At 40.2% G+C, this 25,101-nt stretch overlaps 1 protein-coding gene across 16 annotated transcripts in view; it reads right to left on the bottom strand.

Annotated features, from left to right (window-relative positions):
- Positions 1–25,101, bottom strand: part of LOC141397003 (uncharacterized) — an 82,059-nt gene that overhangs the window by 43,144 nt on the left and 13,814 nt on the right. For all 16 annotated transcript variants that reach the window (XM_073972762.1, XM_073972767.1, XM_073972756.1 and 13 more), the window contains exons 3-4: positions 20,017–20,368; positions 13,239–13,423 (exon numbers count right to left, since the gene is read on the bottom strand). In XM_073972762.1, the coding sequence (XP_073828863.1) occupies positions 13,239–13,423; positions 20,017–20,131 (300 nt within the window). In that variant the 5' untranslated portion in view covers positions 20,132–20,368. The remainder of the gene's footprint in view (positions 1–13,238; positions 13,424–20,016; positions 20,369–25,101) is intronic.

Genomic DNA, 25,101 nt, shown 5'->3' with positions numbered 1-25,101 from the left:
GCGAAGGAAAAGAAAAAAAGGTATTAATTATGTTGTTCTTTTTCAGTTTTCTAAATACAATTAGTGATTTGTGTTTTCTTAAAGACATTACGCTTTTTACTAAATTAAATGCCCAATACATTTTATAATTGAATCAAAAAGGTGAATGGAAATATTTTATTGGATAAGGAAGAAATTGCATTTAATATTGGTAATTACATCAATACATTTTTCATAAATGTATATTTGAAATATGGATGTACCAATTTATTATATTATACAATCATTTGATTCCAGATGACAACGATGTCTCTATACATTTTTTTCTTATTAAATGTGTGACTTTTTATAAATTATTTCATTCAGTTTCTTTTGTTAAAGTCTTTTATGTATTTCTTTGGAATTTTTTATGTACCTATGTGTCTGTTGTTGCTTTTGTGTTTTGTACTTCTATGCCTTTCAATAAACCAACACCACTTATAAATGTGTGTATATGTTAGAGATAGCCAGAGAGCGCTTACTGAGAGCAAGTGAGCATACATTTCAATGTCTTTTACATTAAAATTTACGCTCCCTTGCTTGCAAGTGAGCATACATTTCAATGTCTTTTACATTAAAATTTACGCTCCCTTGCCCTCAGATATATTCTACGAGCGCCTAGAAGAAACATATGACCGTTGTCCTGCCCATGACATTAAAATAGTTCTAGGCGATTTTAATGCCAAAATTGGAAAGGAGAATATCTTTGGACAAACAGTCGGGAAATTCAGTCTACATAGTGAAACATCAGACAATGGAATGAGGCTGATAGACTTCGCAGCTGCAAAAAACATGGTAGTTAGCAGTACCAGATTTAATCATCTCGATATTCATAAGGGCACCTGGCTGTTCCAGATCAGAAAACAAGAAACCAAATTGATCATGTTGTGATAGATGGAAGACATTCATCGAGCGAGTTGGATGTACGATCGTTCCGAGGCGCAAACATTGATTCGGACCACTACCTTGTTGCAGCAAAGGTACGCACCCGCTTAAACGTAGCAAACAATGTACGAACAGACACAACACGAAAGTTAGACATCGGTAAGCTGCAATCACAACAGATAGCCACAGCATATTCCACTCAACTAGCCCAATTGCTTAATCAAAACACTCCTCATCCCGATAACATATCAGCGCAATGGCAAAGCATTGCCCACTCCATGCAAACAGCCGCAAATCCATACTTGGATACCAGAGACCTCCACCAAGGAATCCATGGTATGATCAGGAGTGTCGTGCTGCCACCGAAGAGAAAAATGCGGCATATAGGCCTACTTTACAATCCGTAGCAATGACTCTAACTGACACGAGGTCCTCAGTTAAAATAGGAAAGAACCTCTCCGAAGAGTTTGGTACCAAAAGAGGTTTCAGACAAGGAGACAGCCTTTCGTGTGACCTCTTCAACATCCTGCTAGAAAAGGTTATACGAGAGGCAAACGTCAAAAGAAGAGGCACAATCTACACCAATAGTCACATGTTACTTGCTTATGCTGATGATATAGACATCATGGGCCGATCAGTAAAAGAAGTAACTGATACCTTTATAAAGGTCGAAGGAGAATCTGCTAAAGTGGGTCTGGCGGTTGTGAAATAAAAAGAAGAATTGTATTGGCCAACAGATGCTACTTTGGTTTAAGTAAGCAGTTTAAAAACAAAGCCACATCTCGCAAACAAAAATAACGCTCTACAAAACACTGATACTACCCGTGCTGATGTATGGCTCCGAAACCTGGGTACTTGCGCAAGCAGACATGGCAGTGCTTGGTGTGTTTGAGAGAAAAATTCTTCGAAAGACCTACGGACCAATCTGCGTTGACGGTGAATATCGACGTCGCATGAACCACGAGCTGTATCTGCTATACAACGACATCAATATTGTTAAACGTATCGAGATGCAGCGATTACGTTGGCTAGGCCATATCATAAGAATGAGCGATGATGAACCCGCTAAAAAGGCGTATAAATACGGACCGCTTGGCGGTGCACGCAGAATTGGCAGGCCAAGGAATAGATGGCGCAAACAAGTGGATGATGAGATGAAAAGGCGCGGTATTCCAGAGTGCGAAGCAACAAATAGAGAGGAATGGAGATCTCTTCTTAGTTCGGCCTATAGAACAAATGTTCTGTAATGGGCCAGCTAAGTAAGTTACATTGCATCTTCAGGGAATCAAAAAGTGACTAAAGCAAAAGACAAAGACCGTAAAATTTTCTATAAGATATCGCGTTCCTAAAAGTCACATAATAATGATATGCATATGCATAAAGCAAAATGGGTTATAGGTGCTTTATATGCACATATCATTATTATGTGACTTTTAGGAACGCGATATCTTATAGAGAATTTTACGGTCTTTGTCTTTTACTTTAGTCACACTCTGATTCCCTGAAGAAGCAATGAAATCCATTGCGAAATATCGGAAAACAATAAAAACAAAATCTGGCCTCAAGCTCAAAAAACTCTTTTTTTGTCTTTTATGTATTTTTTTGGAATATTATATGTTCCTATGTGTCTGTTGTTGCTTTTGTGTTTTTTATTTTTATGCCTTTCAATAAACAACCACCACTTATAAGTGTGTTTATATGTTAGAGATAGACAGTGAGCACTTACTGGGAGCAAGTGCCTACATTTCAATGTCTTTTGCATTGAAATTTACGCTCCCTTGCGCCCACTGGTGCATGTGTTTGTTTTTTATTTTTTTGCTTTTGGGTTTGTATTTGTTTGCACCCAAACATATATTTGTTTGGATATGTTATGTTTGGGACTGATGGCAAACAAATATATGTTTGGGACATATGTTAGAGATGCCTTTTTTTCCTCCGTGTAGATTATGAAGCTTAATGCTGGCGTACCTGGTGCGGGTAACACCCAAGCAGGTACTGCATCGACAACATCTAGTTGTGTTAATGTACCGTTAAAATCATTGTTTTCTCATGAAAATGGTCCACTGGTGTCGTGAGGAGGCACCTTTTATCTGGGCTGCATTCTGACTGGTTTGAATATTCTTCCATTGCGTAGTCCTAATATTTTCATTCCACATTGGCGCCGCATAGTTTATCACAGACTGGCCTATTGTTTCGTAAGAAGTCAACAAGGCCAGCGACTTGAAAAACTTGTTCCTACTTCGTTCCTACTTCTATCGCATATGTCATCGACGATAGGACCCGACGCCAAGATCGTACAATCATCCGCATACATAACGACCTCTATGACGTCTGGAGGGTGTGGTATTTCAGAATGTTGGAGGTTAAACAGTTCCGGAAATATCACCCCACCATGGAGAACTCCCTGTTTCACTTTACGGGCCTTTGGGACATCTTATGGCTGAATTCCACAAACGACTGGTGTCCACACATATAATTGGTTATCCAACGTTTCAAACATGGCCGCAGGCTAATCTGATCGATGTCCTCAAACAGCGTGGTGTGCTTGACAGTATCAAAGGCTTTAGATAAGTCGAGCGCCTCCAACACTGCCCTATCGCACGGCTTGTTTTGGTTGAATGCTCGACAATCTTTGCGACAAAAGCGAAATTGGTCTGTACGATTCACCTTTGCATCTGTACGATGTGAGCTAGCAACAGGTTGAGAATTTTTGTGAGATACTCAGCTCCTGGCTCATCCAGCTGTTTCAGCATTACCAAGGAATAGAACTGGTAAAATATAGCCCGACTATCGTTTTGATTGCTGTCGTAAAACAAAGGTTGCATCGGACACCAAAACCGTTTAATTGGGCTATCTGTCGCGAATTATTTAAAATATATTTGCTTCTGAGTCCGATATAAACAAAGCTTTACGACAGTGATCAGCTCTACCATGGAGACACCGCCAGTGTTATCCATTGAAAATTGTGGTGGTTCGTCTCCGGCAGGAAGAGATCTAATGCCACGTAGTACTCTTCTGTTTGCCCTGTCACTCCCGGGGTGCTCGAAAAATTGTGGTTTAAAATAACTTGCACACCTCTACCTGTCATCCATCTTTCCATGGTTCGAGAGTGACTAATAGTTACTCACAATTCACTTATTCTGGCTCCAAATGTTGCAACTCTTCACATGGTCTAGCCACTTATTACGCTTGTGCTTGCCGACCTGGCTCTGGGTTCACTGGGCTAGGTACGACGAAGCTCATCACGCTCATTTGATAATCCCGCCGTCTCTGACGCGATATTTAGCCTTACTTGGGGTATTCGACCAGAAGGTATATGACGAGCGGTTGCAGCAGTGATGATGCTTCGGAACGTAATTTCTACCATCCGAAAATCAGAAATGTTGGACAGATCTTTCTGAAACTAGGCCAATGTATGTAATCGGGCGGTTTGCTGATGGAAATGATCCTAATTATGGGGAACCTTTCCAAAGGAAAGTGTGCTTCTGAAGAAACTTTGCAATGGAAAGAGTGCTTCTAAAGACCATTTCTAAAGGAAATGGTGCTTCTAAAGCCTCTTTCCAAAGGAAAGGGTGCTTCTAAAGACCATTTCCAAAGCAAATGGTGCTTCTAAAGCCTCTTTCCAAAGGAAAGGGTGCTTCTAAAGACCATTTCCAAAGCAAATGGTGCTTCTAAAAACCATTTCTAAAGGAAAGTATGCTTCTAAAGACTATTTCCAAAGGAAAGGGTGCTTCCAAAAACCATTTCCAAAAGAAAGGGTGCTTCTAACGACCATTTCCAAAGGAAAGGGTGCTTCTAGAGACCATTTCCAAAGGAGAGAGTGCTTCTAAAGACCATTTCCAAAGAAAAGAGTGCTTCTAAAGACCATTTCCAAAGGAAAGGGTGCTTCTAAAGACCATTTCCAAAGGAAAGGGTACTTCTAAATACCATTTGCAAAGGAAAGTGTGCTTTTAAAGACCATTTACAAAGGAAAGAGAGTTTTTAAAGACCATTTCCAAAGGAAAGGGTGCTTCTAGAGACTCTTTTCTATGAAGAGGGAGATTCTAAAGACCCTTTCCTATGGAGAGGGAGCATCTAAAGACTCTTTCCTATGGAGAGGGAGCTTTTAAAGACTCTTTCCTATGGAGAGGGATCTTTTAAAGACTCTTTCCTATGGAGTGGGAGCTTTTAAAGACTCTTTCCTGTAAAGACCTTTTCCTAGTGAAAATGTGTTTTTTAAGACTCTTTTCTATTGAAAAAGTGTTTCTTAAGACACTTTCCTATTGAAATGGACCCGTTCCATGAACATATAACGGTCCTTTATGAGAAAGGTCCTATCATAAAGAAGTTCTATAGACTTTTTTCCTATTAAAAGGGTTCTTTGAAGCTCAACCACATTAGGAAAATTGAGGAAATGTATACGCAAGGCAATCGTCTAAACAGATATATTTCAGACCGAGGCAAATGGGAACATTCCCATAAAACTCACGCTCAAAGATATCGATAGCGTAGCAATTTGGTAGTTCATCTTTTTTGTATTTGCAATCGCCTTTCAACGAGGCCAAGAAGTTTTCTTCTCGAACCATTCGTTTAATGTATCTATTAGAGATGAGCTCGTGTCACGATTGTGACACTGAACAACTGATAGATGGACTCGTGACACGATCGTGACACTGAATATAAACAACTGAGCACTTTCGCAACGACTAAGTACTAAACACTTTAGTTGTTATACTTTAGTTTCACGATCGCAACACGAGCCCATCTATCATCATCGTGTCACGATCGTGCCAAGAACCCATCTCTTGTATCTACTACCACTTTAAGGTTGTTTTCCTTCTGAAAGTTAATTGGGTTTTGTTTGTTCCTTGTAGACATAATATGTTACTATCGATGAGAGATGATCGACCCACCTTGTATTAAATGAGTTGAACTCAGCCATTGGCGATAAAATCCATTGGTCCTGCGGCCAACATTGGCACAAGTTGTCACACAAACATTCATGTTGTGCAGCTTGTTCTTTGACCAAGGGTGGATAAATGTACCATAGTCTCACATTCTTCTCAATTTCATTTGTTCAGAGGTCTCCTTATAAAAGAATTGCGAAAACATATTATCATCCCATCCATACATATATTCCCGTTTTTTTTATTGCAACCCATATTTTTGTCTTAATTAATCCTCTCCGCATGACATATCCACAAAAACAAACGCAGAAAAAGAAATCAAACAATAAACTAATCACCCCCACCAGGTCAGCCTCTTTATTAAAGAAGGAATGACAAAAAACTGAATAAATTTTCCTATGAATAGAATTAGCTGTCATCTTCTAAATACTGGCGTCTCATCTAAGTATGTATGCTGCTGCTGAACGAGCGAACGGCATAACCAGCCAGCCTCATCATACTCTCACACAGCACAACAGCAATTTCTTCGGTGGGGTGTAGAAAACGGCGTCAAAATAAATTGTTTTGTTTGTTCAACAAAATGATAAAAAATATGTGAAAAATTTCAAAAGATTTGCCCATGAATGAGGGATATTAAGGAGGATGCCAAATGGAGGGGGGAAGAGAATTGGCGACAATATGGTTAATAAAGAAACATTCAATGTACTGTATGTTTGTTGGTAAGTACATATGTGAGAATGTTTTCGAAAAAGTGAGTACAACTCGGAAAACATGACAACAATGTAGAAGGGAAAAACGACCGCCGGATCAAATATTTTATTCCCTCCACAATGAATAAAACATAGAAATATGCTACCAAAGCGAGCGGTAATGATAGTGCGGTCATGGCAAAAGGGCAATGAATGACAATGTTTGGTATGAATGAATCTCCCACATAACCCCCCCTACCTTCTTACCACCCAAGTTTGGGGCCACTACAAACTAGAAATCTTCCAAGCGATAAACATGTTTTGCTAATCGCGTATCATATGAAGCAAATTCAGCAAATACTTATCTGCTGTGATTTCAAGGATTCTCTTTTTAACTTTTTATGTCCTTAAATGTCTTAAGCACTCATCTCTAGTGAACACAAATAGCTGATTATGTACAAAACTATAACAACAGATTGGACAATAAAAAAAAACAGAAACAATAGCACAATAACGTCAAACTAACATACGACGATGTCAACGATAGACAAATTGGATGAAATACGAATGAAATGAAATAATGAAGCCACCACCATCAGGCAGCTGCACTAATAGTTTGTCTGTCCCATCATCAAAACAATCAATTGAAGCAATAAACAAAATAGTGTCATTTAAAATAGCATCTTTCAACAACCACAACAACAGGCTGGTAGCTATATGAGATGCATTGTTTTCCCTACATAGTACACCTTGGCGTTTAATTCGGGAACATCAGCAGACATTACATTTGTGATAGATAAAATGAAATGAACGAGGGGATAGTTTGAGAAGGGCGCCTTTCTCAGAAATTTATTTAGTCCCGTCGCAGGACCAATACTTGGTTTGGACGACATCTACACGAAAATAAAACTCAATTTATGGGTCAGATCCGAATATGGTCACGCTGAGATCCTACGACAATTAGATGTATAATCGATATTATGGTCGCGCCAATGCAGGAAACCAAGCTCAACAACAACTACAGCTTACAACAGCGTTGTGATGGTTACAACGTAGTGAGGAAGGATCGCATCAGAAGCGGAGGTGGAGGATTAGCTTTCCAATTGCATCAGTCTGTACAATACAGACCTATCTCGCTTGAGCTCTAATTAACCATACATGGAATGTATGGGGGTAGCAGTCAGGTATGGTACTTCCGAGGTAGAGTTACTTATAGGCCCAACATTAGCCCGCTATTGGAAGGTCATAACCGCCTTTAGTGGAATTCTGTAACACATTTTTTGACTTACCGACAAAAATCGGTAAAATTAAAATGCTTATAATTTCTGCAATTAACGGAATTTTTCGGTAAATTAACAACTAAAATAAAGCTGTCGCTATGTTCTACCGATAGTAACAGTGTTGTCAACTTTTATTGATAGTTTTCATTCATAATTTTGCGTTTTTATTTTACGGATTTTTGCCTTTAACTCAAAAAATGTGTTACAGAATTCCACTACAGGTCTTGGTGGACTTTAATGCTCATAAAGAGCTTTGGCATTCTGTCCTCGAAAATGTCTAGAAGGATATAGAGCTGTCTGAGCAGACTGACAGATCTACGTTTTCCACGATCAATGAGGATGCTTTTACCATAAATAGCGGAAAGTGTCACAGTTCGCCAAACACACAACAACTATGAGAGAGATCGTCAATTTACACCACATGTTGAGCGCCATCCTCTTTCTCCCGCCCCTTGGGAAGACTTCCAAATTCTTGTTCTGTTTGCCAAAGATCTCGATCATGCACTCCGTCTCGCGTTTGCATTCATATTCCTTGAGGTGAAGGATTTCATCCTTTCTCACCAGCTTCAGTTTGCCGCCTTCCCAGAGTGTTGAAATACTGCAATCATTGGTCAACACACTAGAAGGATGTGATGCAACAATTTGTCGTTGACCATTTTCACGATGTCTTCCTAAAGATCTTTGGATAGCCCGTCATACCATTTTCTGGTGTCAATATTACCACACCGGCAAAAACCACAAGTTGAGTGTCATTCCCTTTCTCATCCCTGTGGGCGAGATTCTAATGTTTCGTCCTGTTTGCCAAGGACATCGAACATGCGCTCCGTCTCGAGTTTACAACCATACCCCTTGACGTATACTGCATCTTTAGTCCTTCCTCGCCAGCTCTAGTTTGCCATCCTCTCAGGGAGTTGCTATACTGCAATAATTGGTATGTGCTCTTGATGGATGTGATCCGTGCATGTTAACCATTTCCCCGATGGCTTCCTGACAATCTTTGAGTAACTTACCGGACATCCTCTAACGGTGTCGATCACCTTAGCGTAGCATGATGGCGGCTACTTTCCAGTTTCCACGGCCATCTTCCTCTTCTGTGATTTCATTTCGGAGTCTCCAATCTTTTAAGAAGATTCAGTGGTCGCGCTTAAACTCTTCATGCCCGAGCGCCCTTTTTGGCCCTCTGTCAAAGGATACTCGGCACTTGGGTGTTGATGAGGTTCACTCGACACTTTTGAAGGTAGTGGGGAGTTATTTATTTTGCTTGGATGGTTTACCAGTGTTTTGTTCTACGGGAGAAGTGAAGATAGTACTGTTGATGTCCATAAGGGCATCCTGCTGTTTTTTATTTAGCCGCACCTGGTCCTTCTTGAACTGCCGTGGTTGAGCCCCTGACAACTGCTTTCTTTTCGTTGTGAGCTTTGCGATACTCTCGTTCACTTCATCTACCATTTTGTGGACATCATCCTCTTTAGTGGCGAAATCCGCAACGATTGGGTTTGTTTCGATTTTGCTGTTAGGTTCGGAGTCAGTGTCGCTCCCAGTCTGTAATGGTTGGGTCCAGATTAAATTCTCTCTAAGCTACCCCTTCTCCTTCGACCACAGATGCCACATTTGTGGAAGATTGTTGCTCACGATCCCTTGATATGGCCGAGGCAGACAGATCACGGGTCTTCGCCGGTAGAAGTAGAAAATATTGAAATAGAATCTCGGTTCTTCGTCCATTTTTTTATATCGACAGTTAATGATTAATAGAAACACTTTGGGAGCATTATGTGATTTTTTCATTAAACAATAATGTATGCAAGAGATTTGAAAGCCACAGCATATTCCACTCAACTAGCCCAATTGCTTAATCAAAGCACTCCTTATCCCGATAACATATCAGCGCAATTGCAAAGCATTGCCCACTCCATGCAAACAGCCGCAAAATCCATACTTGGATACCAGAGACCTCCACCAAGGAATCCATGGTATGATCAGGAGTGTCGTGCTACCACCGAAGAGAAAAATGCGGCATATAGGGCTACTTTACAATCCGTACCAATGCGTAGCGCACGGGAGAGATACAGGGAGAGAGGAGAAACGTCTTTTCCGCAGGAAAAAGAGAGAGATGGAAAAGCGGGAGTGTGAAAAAATCCAGATGTACAAGAGCCAGAATGAAGTCCGAAAATTCTACCAAAGAGTCAAGCATCAAACTGATGGCTTTGGTACAGGCACATCCTCCTGTAGAGACCAGCAAGGTAATTTGGTAACTGATACAGATAGTGTACTAAGGATATGGAAAGAGCATTTTTCAAAACTGTTGGTACCCAATAGCAGCGAAGACGACGAAGATACCACAGTCCCAATCCCAGAAGATGGTATTGAATGTATACCGCCCAGCCAAGATGAGGTAAAGACAGCAATAAATCGGCTGAAGAATAATAAGGCAGCAGGAGCCGATGGCTTACCAGCCGAGCTGTTCAAAACCGGAGGAGACACGCTGATATGGTGTATTCATCAGCTAGTTAGCACCAACTGGCAGGAAGAACGAGTACCAGACGATTGGAACCTGAGTATCCTGTGTCCCGTCCACAAGAAGGGAGATAAGACTGTATGCTCAAACTATAGGGGCATAAGTCTACTCTCTATTGCCTACAAGATTGTGTCAGGGATATTGTGCGAACGACTAAAGCCTATGGTCAACGAGATAATTGGACCATACCAATGCGGCTTTAGACCTGGCAAGTCCACCATTGACCAGATATTTACACTGCGGCAAATCCTGGAGAAGACCCAAGAGATGCAGGTCGACACCTACCACCTTTTTGTGGATTATAAAGCAGCCTTCGACAGCCCTCTACGTTCAAAGGTATTCCAAAACATGTCCGAATTTGGTATCCCCGCAAAGCTCATCCGGCTTTGTAAAATTACTTTAACTGACACGAGGTCCTCAGTTAAAATAGGAAAGAACCTCCCCGAAGAGTTTGGTACCAAAAGAAGTTTCAGACAAGGAGACAGCCTTTCGTGTGATCTCTTCAACATCCTGCTGGAAAAGGTTATACGAGAGGCAAACGTCAAAAGAAGTGGCACAATCTACACCAATAGTCACATCTTACTTGCTTATGCTGATGATATAGACATCATGGGCCGATCAGTAAGAGAAGTAACTGATACCTTTATAAAGGTCGAAGGAGAATCTGCTAAAGTGGGTCTGGCGGTAAACGGTGAGAAGACCATGTTGATGGTGTCGACGCGCAATGCGTCCATTGAGCTCGGACCGACTGTGGAAGTTGGTTCCTATAATATTGAGGTAGTAAAAGACTTCATCTACCTCGGCACCTCCGTAAACACAACAAACGACATCAGTTGTGAAATAAAAAGAAGATTTGCGTTGGGCAACAGATGCTACTTTGGTTTAAGTAAGCAGTTTAAAAACAAAACCACATCTCGTCAAACAAAAATAACGCTCTACAAAACACTGATACTACCCGTGCTGATGTATGGCTCCGAAGCCTGGGTACTTGCGCAAGCCGACATGGCAGTGCTTGGTGTGTTTGAAAGAAAAATTCTTTGAAAGATCTACGGACCAATCTGCGTTAACGGTGAATATCGTCGTCGTATGAAGCACGAGCTGTATCTGCTATACAACGACATCAATATAGTTAAACGTATCGAGATGCAGCGATTGCGTTGGCTAGGCCATATCATAAGAATCAGCGATGATGAACCCGCTAAAAAGGCGTGTAAATACGGACCGCTTGGCGGTGCACGCAGAATTGGCAGGCCAAGGAATAGATGGCGCAAACAAGTGGATGATGAGATGAAAAGGCGTGGTATTCCAGAGTGCGAAGCAACAAATAGAGAGAAATGGAGATCTTTTCTTAGTTCGGCCTATAGAACAAATGTTCTGTAATGGGGCAGCTAAGTAAGTAAGTATATCTCCATTACATCTCTCGGATGTAAAATAACCGATGTCGATTATTTTAGTTTTTTTTTTTTCTAAGAATCCAAAGTGAATCTTTTTTTACTCTGGGAATTTAAGATTGCAGAACTGAAACTTATCTTAGATATAAATATAAAGGATGCCACAAAGTAAGTGGGTGTAGCTAATATCATGACTCGGTCAGTCGCTTCCTAGAAAGCCGTAGCATTTGAACACTGGAAAAGTAAAGTTTCGCCGCAACTGATATTTAAAGAAAATGTTGGAACACAACAAAATCTCTGATATCCCTTCATTAGAGTTGTATAGCTCGGAAGAATGAACTACTGCAGTTGAACTATTCACTGAAAAGAGCGACTGAACTAGGTTATTCAAAGTCGTTCAATTAAAAGAGCGAACCACAATCATCGTTCATGTCTACACTAGAAGGACTATCTTTTCTAAGAATCCAAAGTAGGAGAATAGCTAAACATTTTTTAATATGAGGATGTAGCTACTATCATGTCTGGACTAGAAAAGTTGCGCCGCTGATACTTAAAGAAATTGACGGAATGTTAATAATCTCGAATTTAATCTCTATTCGTTAGAGTTGTATAGTTTGAACGAACGAACTACTTCACATGAACTATTCACTGAAAAGAGCGACTAATCTATGTTATTCAAGATCGTTCAGTAAAAAATCAAATTGTTGATGTTCACATATCAGATTAATCAATAATATCACGTTTAGGTTTCCGAGTCCAAGGTTTAAATGATTTCTCTGGATTTTTGCCTAAACATTTGCCGTAATATTTTCAGAAAATTTAAAACAACTATTTTTGACATTTCAAGGTATTGCTAAATTAACAAATGATCTAAAATCGTAATAGAAATTGTGGGAAATTCAAAAATTCTCATGTGCATACAAAGCAAACTGGTGCTAGTGTCTCGAAACGTGCCATAAAATGGCATGTGACAGTAAAATAAACAAACAGAGATGTGTTAATACTGAGGCAACAATGTAGAGAATTCGTTCGGCGGTGGTCTGTTCATTCTCTGGTTATTTGTTTGCTGCCTGTAACCACAATATGATTATTATGCAAGCGCCGAGCAGATAAATGATTGCCATATCTGGCATGGATGAATTGAACGACCTAACCCATGCTAATAACTGCGGCCACTCACATTCTAGAGGGACAGGGGCGGCCACATGAGGCAAAATGCATTACAGTGCCCACAACGACGGATGCATCAGAGTTTAGTCTTCCATCATTATTTCTATTTATAAATCACAGGAAAGGAAAAACAACGAGAAAAGAAATAGGCTCTGAATCTAATTGTCATTGTTAATAATTACTGGCATTCCCAGAAGCAGCTATACTGACTTTTGCATCCATGGCATATTTGCTATTTCGCTTTTGATTGGCAATAACAATTGATTTTCTTCTCTTTTTTTTCTAATAAAATATAAAGTGCGAACATTATTTACTTTTTCAAACGAAAGGGAATACAATACATTGTAGTACATTGTTGGAAAACATGTGCAGTTACATATGTCCCGCCAGCCCATTAAACTTACCTTACACGTGGCCAGTAAATTGTACAAGTCCTCCACCTCATCATTGTCCGTGGGCACATAATGTTTGCCAGTCTGTGTACTTTTGCCTTTGGTCTCCTGACGATACAATGGCAAACCCATGGCTTTAGCCAGAATTTCTATGCCCATGTGACCGACGGTCTGATACATAAAGCTATCAAGTTCATCTGTAATGCAGAAGAAGAAGAAGAAGAAAAGGCACAATATGAATTTGAAATATTAAATTATTGTTTGTCGGTACTAGAGAACAGAAGAGAACAAGAGTTTGTAAGAAATTACCAATAACGCATTTCAATTTAACTGTACACCTACCTACCTGCAGGGTTCCAGTGAATCGATGATAAATAAAATAAGAAATAAAATTAAGTTTAACAAGAATATCAAATAGCAGGGATTTCTGTGTAAACGACAGATGAGGAGAATCTAGGCCTCTCTGCCATAGATTCTGTGCCTGGTAACATAAGAAGTTGTATGCTGGAAATTTAAGATTGCCTCTTAGATGTAAAAATAAATGGTGCCAGAATGTAAATGGGTGAAGCTGCTATCATGACTCTATCAGTCACATCCCAGGAAGCCGAAGCATTTGAGCCCTACAGAAGCAATGTTGCGCAGCTGATATTTAAAGAATTGTATAATTCGAACCAACTAGTTCAGTTGAACTATTCACTGAGAAGAGCGACCGAACTAGGTTGGTCATAGTCGTTCATTAAAATAGTATTATTTTAGTTCTGCCCTGAGAATCCAAAGAAGGAGGATAACCATAGCTTATCTTAGATATAAATATAAAGAGTGCGAGAATATAAATGGGTGCACCTACTATCATGGCTAGATCAGTCTCATCCCAGGAAGCCGAAGCATTTGGACACTGGATAAGTTGCGTAGCTGATAATAGAATTGACGGAATGTAAATAAAAATAAGATCTCTGTTTTACCTTCATTAGAATCGTATAGTTCGAACGAACGAACTAGTTCATTCGAACTATTCACTAGAAAGTCGCTCTTTCCAGTTACTCAAGTCGTTCATAAAAAGGGACGACAATTATTGTTCCATTCTGTTTGCATATTAGCTATGTGAACTATGTCCCCCGACGACATAGAGTTTCATGAGAAATAAAGTAGGGAACTTCTTGATCAAGTGGAAAGGCTTGTTCCAGAATGGCAGTACCAGCATGTATACGCGGAGTAACGGTGAGTTGGACACCACAGCCAAGTCTAGTAGGGAAGATGAGAGTAACATGGAGGAATGGGGTTAAGGCCTGGGTACATAAGGTGCCTCGCCTGGTTGCCTTGATTTCCTGCTTCATTTCTGACATAATAAAAATAAAAGAATAAAGAAGGCCGAGCAAATTTCGAACTGGGTTGCCCTTTTCTTTTCTATTTTTTTTCAAAAACAAGCAAGGTAAGTCCCAATTTACATAAGGCGAGTTTACTTGCAGCAATTGTCAGTTTGTGGGTGAGAGAGGGTGTTGAGAGGCAAAGGGTTATCATATACCTCACCTCTCTCTCCATCAAACTGACAATTTCCGCAAGTAAACTCGCCTAATGTAAATTGGGACTAAGCAGACAAGGCAGCTTATGTACTCAGCTCTTTATAGACTCAGGTGTTCGAACAAGCCGGTAAAAAAACTTCATAAGGGATATTGCCTCAGGGACATTGACTGACGATGGACAATCCAAATACAGATCTGCCAAAGAAGATAAAAACACAACAAGTGTCTGTGATGTATCTTTACATATTCTTGGGAAGAAATTGAAATTGCATTCTGAGAAGGTGGTCTTCATCGGCAGAGGTAAACTGGAGAAGACAAAACCTACTGCCTCAGGCAACGTGATGGAGTTAAAAACCCATAAACTGATAAAGAACTTTATTGACAGATTGCTACAGGGACATTGACTAACAATGGACAGTCCAAGGACTTTGAGAACAGATTTTTTACCCTTATGTACCTCGACGCGAGCTTCAGTTCGATAAGATCTTTCTCTCAGACACTGTAGCCACTCAAGCCAATGCCTCTAAAGAAGAAGTTGAGATGACGGGCTAGCAAGTGGAGAAGACTAAACCTACCACCTTAAGCAACGTGGTGGAGTCAAATTCTGTTCCGAAGTCGAACCTAAACCAAAAAGCAATGAAGAAGGCTAATAAACCTACCCCTAAACCTACTACCTAGATTCGTAAAGGAGATCAATTTACGAAGACGTCTGTTTCTAAGTTCGACTCAAACCCGAAAAGCAATGCTAAAGCGGTGGGACAATATGTTCTAGTAACTTCCACAGGCTGTAAGGAAGTCAAAAGCGTGGAGAAGTCGAAACCTACTGGCTGGTATCAAATTCTGTTCCGAAGCCGAACTCAATCCAAAAAGGAATGAAGAAGGTAATGAACATACCCCTAAACCAAACTATATCCGTAAAGTAGACTAATTGACGAAAGGAACTGCTTCTAAGAGCGACTCAAACCCGAAAGGCATGGGTAAAGCGGAGGGACAATCTGTTCTAGTCACTTCTACAGGTTGTAAGGAAGTAAAGGTGGTTGAGCCGACTGAAAAACCCATAACCTTCTTAGAGGATAAATCAAGCCCCAAAGCAAAACAATGTGAAACATTTTCCCCCCTTCCGAAGGCCTTCAACCTTCGGCCAAGAAGACGATGGTTTCTCAGGCAGCAAACCCATCGACCCCCAATGCAACTAGCTGTCTTTGGCCAGAAAGCCAAGCAGAATAAGACCAGTATTGAGAAGGTAGCTACCTCCTCGGGAATAGCAACCACCAAAGCTAATGGACAAAGATGCAAAAGCCTTATACCAGACCGGCTCCAATGATGCTGTTCCCTAATCAGTAACTTTTTAACAACTTTACTCATTGTTTATTTTACCGCAATTTCATTTGTTTGTTTTGTAGTTATTATAAAAACAAAAGAAATTTTATCGATTAAAAAGTTGTTGTTGTTAAAAGATACAGAATTCCTATACTGATACTGATGACGATACTCGAGTGACAGTCATCGACAAAGCTGACCCCGACGGAAGAATAAGCGAAAATCTTTGGTTCCTAGTCAAAACCAGTCCTCGAAGTGTTATTGTTATGGGAGATCGTCAGTTCAGCAGTGATTTCCTTCATAAGGACGTCAAGATCATTAACTGTCGCAGAAATCGCTATGGGATTTATTCTGAACGTGTATTCCACGTGAGTTTTCTCATTCTCTCCTTTAAGATGATACGACGGAGAGAAAAAACTCACGAGGAAATTTGCGTTCATGCTATTAAAGGGCTTGGGGATCCTTCGGGAACTGCAGTCACTAACACTGAGTATTGCTATTCCAGTCCTTGATAATGTGTCATTCCTGCAACGCGTAGCACACGAGAAAGAGGAGAAACGTCTTTTTCACAGGAAAAGAGAGAAATTGAAAAGCGGGAGTGTGAAAAAATCGATATACAGGTGCCAGAATGAAGTCCGAAAATTCTACCAAAGAGTAAAACATCAAACTGATTGTCTTGGTATTGGGATAGATAATGAGAAGCAATAATCGATTTTTTGACTTACAGATTTTGGCCAAAAACTAAAATTTTTTTTGGTCTGATAATTATTTCAATTGTGCCAAAACTCGACATACATACATAATCGACTATTCGCAATTTTTGAGTTTTCTTTCGATCCTTTGCCCAGATGATTTTATAGCTATCAGAAAACTGCAGAACCGCCAAAGTCATCTAAAATCTATGGACAAAATCGAAAACTCGATCATAAAAAACGATTATGAGATTTTCCATCCTGTCAAAATTCGACTTTGATTTTTAGACTAGTAAAAGTCGACTGATCGATTAATCGAAAGTCAACTTACTTATCCCTATTTTGGTACAGGTACATCCTCCTGTAGAGACCAACAAAGTAATTTGGTATTTGATAAAGATAGCGTGCTCAGAATATGGAAAGAACATTTTGTTCAAACTGTTGGTATCCAATTGTAACGAAGACGACGAAGATACCACAGATTCAATCACTAAAGCTGGTATTGAATGCATACCGCTCGGCCAAGATGATGTAAAGACAGCAATAAACCGGCTGAAGAAAAACAAGATAGCTTACCAGCCGAGCTATTCTAAACCGGAGGCGACACGCACGCGTTCTTCCTGCCATATGGTGCTAACTAGACCATATGACAGGAAGAACGCGTACGTGACAATTGTAACATGAGCTTCCTGTGCCCCGTCCACAAGAAAAGAAATAAGACTGTATGCTTTAACTATAGGGGCATATGAAGGTATTTTCCCTATTGCTTACAAGATAGTGTCAGGGATATTGTGCGAACGACTAAAGCCTATGGTCAACTAAATAATTGGGCCATATCACTTCGGCTTTAGACCTGGCAAATCCACCATTGACCAGATATTTAACATACAGCAAATTTTGGAGAAGACCAAAGAGTTGCAGATCTACACCTACCAGCTTTTTGTCGATTATAAAGCATCCTTCGACAGCCCCCTACGTTCAAAGGTATTCCAAGCCATGTCAGCTTGGCTTGACTTTGTAAGATGACATTAACTGATACTCGGTCCTCAGTTAAAATAGGAAGTAACTTCTCCGAAGAGTTTGGTACCAAAAGAGATTTCAGACACCCTTTCGTGTGACCTATTCAATATTCTGTAGGAAAAGGTTATACGATATGCGGATGTTAAAAAAATGGCACAACCCAGCAAACCAAATGTCGGATTTCAGACACGTCTGAACAATTTCAGAAGCAAAATCGTTCAGATTTCGTTACGATTTCTAAAAGATTTTTCGGAAGGGAAATAGTTCAGATTTTGGAGAGAATGTCGAATAAAATCCCTTTCCGAATTACCAAAGCATTTTCTTCAGATATCGTTCCGATTTCGCTTCGACATTTCGTTCCGAAATTATGTCAAATTATGTTACGATTTCGGATCCGACATCGGAGGTAACATCCAAATTTCTTTGCGATTTCGTTACGATGTCGGTACAGTTGGTTTGCTGAGAATTTACACCAATAGCCACATGTTTCTTGCTTATGCTGACGACATTGGCATCATGGGTCGATCAGTAAAAGATGTAACTGATACCTTAAATAAGGTCGAAGGAGAATCTACTAAAGTGGGTATGGTGGTAAATGGCGACAAAACCAGTTGACGGTGTCGACGCCCAATGCGTTTATAAAGCTAGCACCAACTGTGGAAGTTGGCTCCTATAATGTTGCGGTAGTAAGACTTCGTCTACTTCGCCATAAACATAACAAACAGCATCAGTTGTGAAATAAAAAGAAGAATTATATTGGCCAACAGATGCTACTTTGGCTTAAGCTGTTCAAAAACTAAGCCACGCCTCGTCAAAGAAAAATAATGCTTTACAACGATTGCATTGGCCAGCTAAAAAGGCAATAAATACGGGCCACATGGCAAGTACACCCAGAAGTGGAAGGCCAAGGCTCCGAAGGATCAAACATGTGGAAGACGAGATCGAAAAATGCGGTATTCCAGATTGAAAAAGCAAAGCAAAAATATGTAGATAGAAATGGGATTATATTCTTAGTTCGGCATATTAGACAACTGTTTTGGCCAACTAAGTAAGTACAGTCGAACCTCGATTATTCGTAATGGTCGGGACCGGATAATCGATTTTCCCGGATAATGAAGTAACACTGTTTCTCATGTATTATTATTCAACTTTCGTTTGGTTTTGCATGAAGTGTTTCCATATATTGAAAAAGCAATGGATAATATCGAAAGGTTTCGATGAGCAGGAACAACTTCAATATACCTTGAATAAGGTTTAGCAAGCTTGAACAAAGCCAAATGTCCTTTCGCTAAATACCAGTTTTGCTCCAATATCATCTGCTTCGTTTCGAATAGTTACCAACATATTGCGAATAGATTTACATGTGCAAAGTGTTGGTGATAACCGAACACCCATTATTAAGTATTGTCATATGTAATATATTATGTATACGGAAGCAGAAAGCTTAATCTTTACTCGTTGACTTCTACCATTAATATATGATGATCATGATTTAATGATGATAATCTATTATCAGGTGACTGTGATTTGCTTGGTTATTTTTATCCCAAAATAATAAAATTTGCATTGAATTGTCATTAATAATTTCCTTTTATTAGTTCCTTTGTCTTCTTCCTCCTGAGGTGTAAATAATGCAAATCAAGAATACAACATTTATTTTTAACGAAAATTTACATCTTTCAGGCGTAAGTATTGGTATTTTTATACATGAATTCATTCATACAAATGATTTAAAAGATTAATGAGTCTAATTAATGAGTGTCTAAATATACAACCGCCGGAACGTCTAAAAAGAAAATGTAATAAAGACCAAAATGTGTACCATTTCAAAGTGCATAACAAATTTAAAACCATTCAAATACATGAAATCGACATAAAACCGAACCGATTTCATTATAATTTGGCAAACCATATAAATATTTTAAAATCATGTTGTGCGTGAGGTTTTTTAATCGATTCAACTTATATGTACGATTTTATCTAATCTTAAATAAAACCTGATTGAAATATGATACAGGTATATGAGGTCATTCATCGCCCTAGTATATAACCTCGTTAGTCTAAAGACGACTGATGTTATATATGTACATAAATAGATCCCTGTTTAACTAAAAATCTCTATCTGCTCTGTTGCTCTAGGATTTCTCTTTGTGACACTCAAAATAATAATGAATAACTTTTTCTTTCTTCTTTCATTCTTCTTATTCTAAATCAATCTTCTATTAATCGTCTACTTACCTATATCCTTGGGATGTAAATTGGCCAATGCAACAATTTCATGCCCCTCAGCCACACACTGCATCATGTTGTAGCAGCTATCCTTGCCACCGCTTACCATGGCAACAACACGCATCTTGACGGCTTTTTCTTTGGACTATAACTTGGAAGAGGAGGGAGATTTTTTATTGTGCAGGAAGGGCGTTGACAATACGCTTCGCTTACACACACACAAGTTTTCGTTAAAGGGTGGCGTTGCTACAGAGAGTTTTGGTTGAAAGTTTTGTGGATTCTATTGCGTTACACATACAAAACATTTGCGCTTTTGGTGATTACTTTATCCGATAAGAATTTAATTAATCCCGATTATTAGCTGCAAAGAAGAAAGAAGGAAGAAAAGGTTAATAAGTATGGAATAAAAATGGAAATGTGTGTATTTTAAATTGTAAAAAGATAGACAAATGATTAGTTTCGAGTTTAGTGATATTAGCATAAAACCAGGGAAAAGTTTCTGAAATTTTCATAGTCTGGGTTGGAAAGTTTACATTGTTTGTACTTTGGGGATGGAACATCGTCCCCAGATCAACAGCTACCATAACTTTGTAGACAAAAGAGGTAATCTAAAAACTCAACATCCACATAGGTGATCAAAGCATCCCAACACCCAAAAATCACAAAATACTGACATCCTGTATTCTACCACATTCGTTTATGTCGTTCATTTAGATTCCTGATGGCCAAGACATTGCTGCTTACAAAATTAGCAGCAGAACCACCATAATTAGTTTTACACACAAAATCTACTTACACAAGCTGCGTTAGCGCAAGCATCACAAATTTGCACACACAAAACAATCAATGATTCAGTTAGCTCATATCGTTCAGTAAATCATATCGTTCATATAGCTTCTTTCGTTCATATTCAAAACCACCACCACGTTCAGAAAACCAACTCCATTTTTATGCACACAAACAAACTCACACACGCTGCGTTAGCGCAAGCATCACAAATTATCACACACAACACAATCAATGGTTCAGTTAGCTGATACCGTTCATCTCGTTACTTTAGCTTCTCTGGTTGTCTTTGCTTCTTTCGTTCATAGTCAAAATCACCACCACCACGTTCAGAAAACCACCACAATTTTTTGCACCCAAACAAACTGCGTTAACGCAAGCATCACAAACTGACGCACACAAAACAATCAATGTAGAAAAGAGGAACCATGAACGATTTTTAAAAGAGAATTATGTACCAATTTTTTTTTTTTTTGAATGAAAAAGAGCCATTGAACGAAGTGAAAGACCCGGATCTTTTTGGTGAACGGAATGAAAAGGATCGATCCGCTCAATGAACGAGATTGCCCAACACTAGTATTCAGTAGGCAACCTTAGCTTCTTCAGCAAACACACTGAGACGTGACGGTAGCCGGAAATTTTGGGGAAATGAAAATCCTCAAACATTTGGCTGGCAGGACTTAGGTGAAAGTAAAGGAGACAATCGTCGCCGTTTACAAAGCCATGGGCGTTCCTAATGGACCTTTGGCTTAACTGACACACAATGGAGAAATCTCCAAACCTGGATGTCACTCTAAAGCACACCTGGAACATCTTCATCACGAGACCAAGATGCTACCAGTAAAAGACCATTGCACCTTACTCATGAGGCAGCTCTTGAAAAAGTTTCAACAGGCAAACCAACCAAGTCACCTGATCTGCAAAAAAGCTCCTCCCTCATACCCCTAACCCTCCCACAAAGACATAAACAGGCTATGAAGCAGGTTCATACAGAGATGGAACAAAGCATCATACACGAGCAACATTGTGCTAGGTGATAGGCCCCCAACTAGAGATGTGTAGTTCCGGAACGAACTAGTTCCAAGGAACTATTCCGGACAAGGAACTATTGGAACTATATCCAGCTCTTGCGTTTATGTAGTTCCTTTCGTGTTTCTAGTTCCTTCAATATAACGCCTACGCCGATCTTTCGTTGTTGCTGTTTGTTCACTGCAATTTATTTATTTTTATGTCAATTCATCCACCAAACAATGAAAACATTTCGGTCTCGGAACTTTTTGAAACGAAGGAAACAAAAAGAGGGGCGAAAGAGAAAGATTCGTTGAACTATTTCGGTCTCGGAACTATTTGGGACGAAAAGAACGATGAAAGAGAAAGATTCGTTGAACTATTTCGGTCTCGGAATTATTTGGAATGAAATGAACGATGAAAGAGAAAGATTCGTGGAACTATATCGACCTCGGAACTATTTGGAACTATGGAACTATTTTAAGGAACTAGTTCCTTTTGGGAAAAGGAACTAGAAAGATCGATCCGCTACGGGAACTAGATTGCCCAAGTCTACCCCCAATCTTTAGTGGCAATGAAATGACACTACCCAGAGACAACAGATCGGTACTATCACAACTTCGATCTGATATCTCCAGGTATATAAATAGTTATCTATCACTCTTAAACCGTGACATCTCAGATGTATGGACAAACACCGCACATTAAGAGACAACCTTCGCTTGCCCTGCTAACCCAACAAAATCTCACTATGGACACACCCAGTCGAAGCAGCTTTCTTACTCGTGCTAGATGTGGAAGCTTAAGCATCCTCTTTAGTTTGTTACTTTCACTCTCTTTCTTACTATTTTCTTTCAATGTTACGTAGATATACCAAACCTGTAGAAGCTACAACAACTGCATTTTACAGCGTTGTAGTGGTTACAACGTACTGAGGATGGATCGCACCAGAAGTGGAAGTGGGGGAATGGTATTTCTGTTCCACCAGTCTGTTGAACACAAAACTATTTCGCTTGAATCTGATTCTAATGACCCGTCAGGTGTGGTATTGCCGAGGCAGATATGCTTATCTTATACATTTACTCCAGGTTATATGCCTTACATTAGTCCGCTTTGAGAAGGTCATAACCGAATGGTCTTAAGGACTTTAATGCTTATCATGGGTTGTGGCATTCGGTCCTCGGCAATGACCAGAGGGGTGGGTATAGCGCTGGCTGAGCAGATTGACAGCTCTACGTTTTGCACGGTTAATGGGGACGCCCCTACCAGAATTAGGAGAGAGTCCCATTGTTCACCTGGTCACCTGTTCTGACAAATGTCGTCACCTGGCAACGGTAGTTTCTCTTGGGTCAGACCATCTCACTATAATCGTCTCCATCAACAAACCGACTGACTTCCCCACCTCTGAACCCGCAATCTTATCAACCATGGAAAAGCTAATTAATTCCGTAACAGAGAGATCACCAATCAACGCTTGAGATAATTGCCCAACCCTTCTGATGTTGGGGTAGCAGAAAGGGTGTTCCGTGACATCATCACAGCTGCAGCCGTTCGCTATATATCTGCTGGTCAAATACCCGATGAAAGACCAAATTTCCCAGCAGCGCTACACGTCACCACCACACATATTAGGTTAGGTTAGGTTTAGAATGCGTAGCTGCCATGCTGGCAGCCACTCCACTCGGAGGCCTTGAGGTCCATTGTGATCTCCAGACTATTAACTTGTATTGATTGTAGAGATGAGGCTGTTGTTTCTTTTTTCTTTAAATAGAATTTATTTACTAATGGTTCTAAGTCTGAACTGACCTGCCCCTAGAGCCACTTAAGGCTCTTGCAGTAAGATACCAGGATTGTGGGGTCAATAGAAGAGAAGTAGGAAAGAGATTCAATCACATGTACACCAAATAGTATATGCCTTTTGACCATCAGTCTAGGACATTTGCATAGAAGGTGCTCGATTGTCTCCGTTTCCTCCTCATCCTCGCATAACCTGCAGTACTCAATGTTGTTGCCATCCCACTTACTTGTCATAGATCTAATGCTACAGTGGCCAGATATGACTCCTGTAGCGATTCTGATCTCCGACTTGCAAAGTGAGAGAAGGGACGCAGTTCTACACCCTGAGATTGCCGGCCAGATTGACTTCGATACCTTGCAACCAGGTACGTCCTGCCAAATCCTTACGGTTTTCTCTGCATAGAACGGACTGAGTTTGCCGAGGAAGTAGCAGAGCGGTGGCTTGACATAGTCCTCTACCGTAAGGTCAGAGGACTGGGAGCCACGCCTTGCTAATTCGTCAACAATCTCGTTTCCTTCAACATTGCAGTGTCCTGGCACCCAACAAAGGTTAACGCTTAAATTACATGCTTTTAAGGTAGACCTACAATTGAACGATCCTAGATTTAATAGTATATGACCCTAGCGCCTTAAGGGCAGCCTGACTATCTACGTAGACTGTGACTGTCCTACCTACTTGGTCCGTCAGTCCTACTATCAATTCTAAGGCCTTCAATACTGCGAAGACTTTCGCTTGAAAAACACTGCAATTTGTATTAAGCTTATAAGAACGTCTTATGTTCAGCTCCTCACAGTACACCCCCGCTCCAGTACGTTCAACCATCTTTGAACCATCAGTAAAGATGGAGAGGCTATCGGGTAGAGGCCTGCCATGCTCCCATTCACTTCTGTCAGGGATAGAGACCTTCGCTGCATCGAAATCCAGCGAAGGCGAAATGTAGTCAGTTACACTCCCTCCGTCACTTAGTCCGATCTTACTGCTAAGCTGGTGTAAAATACTAGCATGCCCAGACCGTGAGGATCGCCATAGATTAAGCTCCTTGAGCCTCAAGGCACTACGGGATGCTATATACTGAACAGAAATGTCCAGAGGCTGAATGTTCAGTATTGCACTCAGTGCTGCTTGAGGGGTGCTCCTCACTGCTCCTGTAATAAGAACTGAAGCAGATCTTTGCATAGTAGCTAACCTAGACAAATTGGACTTGTTGTTCAGGGCCTGCCACCAAACAAGACATCCAAAGGTCAAAATGGGGCATACCACTGTCAAGAACAACCAGTGTATGACATGTGGTCTCAGACCCCAGCTCTTACCTATTGAGTTCTTGCAAGAATAGAGTGCAATTAGACCCCTCTTAGTGCGCTCCTCCGTGTTCCTTTTCCATCTAAGTTGATGGTCAAGAATCACTCCCAGGTACTTCGCCTCTGTAGAGAGATTTAGCTGCACTCCATCTAGTGTTGGTGGTACGAACTCGGCGGTCTTTCTTTTTCTAGTAAAGAGCACCA

Source organism: Musca autumnalis, unplaced genomic scaffold, assembly GCF_047663935.1.
Source record: "Musca autumnalis isolate F117 unplaced genomic scaffold, ASM4766393v1 scaffold_3, whole genome shotgun sequence".
NCBI lineage: Eukaryota > Metazoa > Arthropoda > Insecta > Diptera > Muscidae > Musca > Musca autumnalis.
Note: the sequence above shows the minus strand (reverse complement) of the source record. Positions and strands in the feature narration are given on the sequence as shown.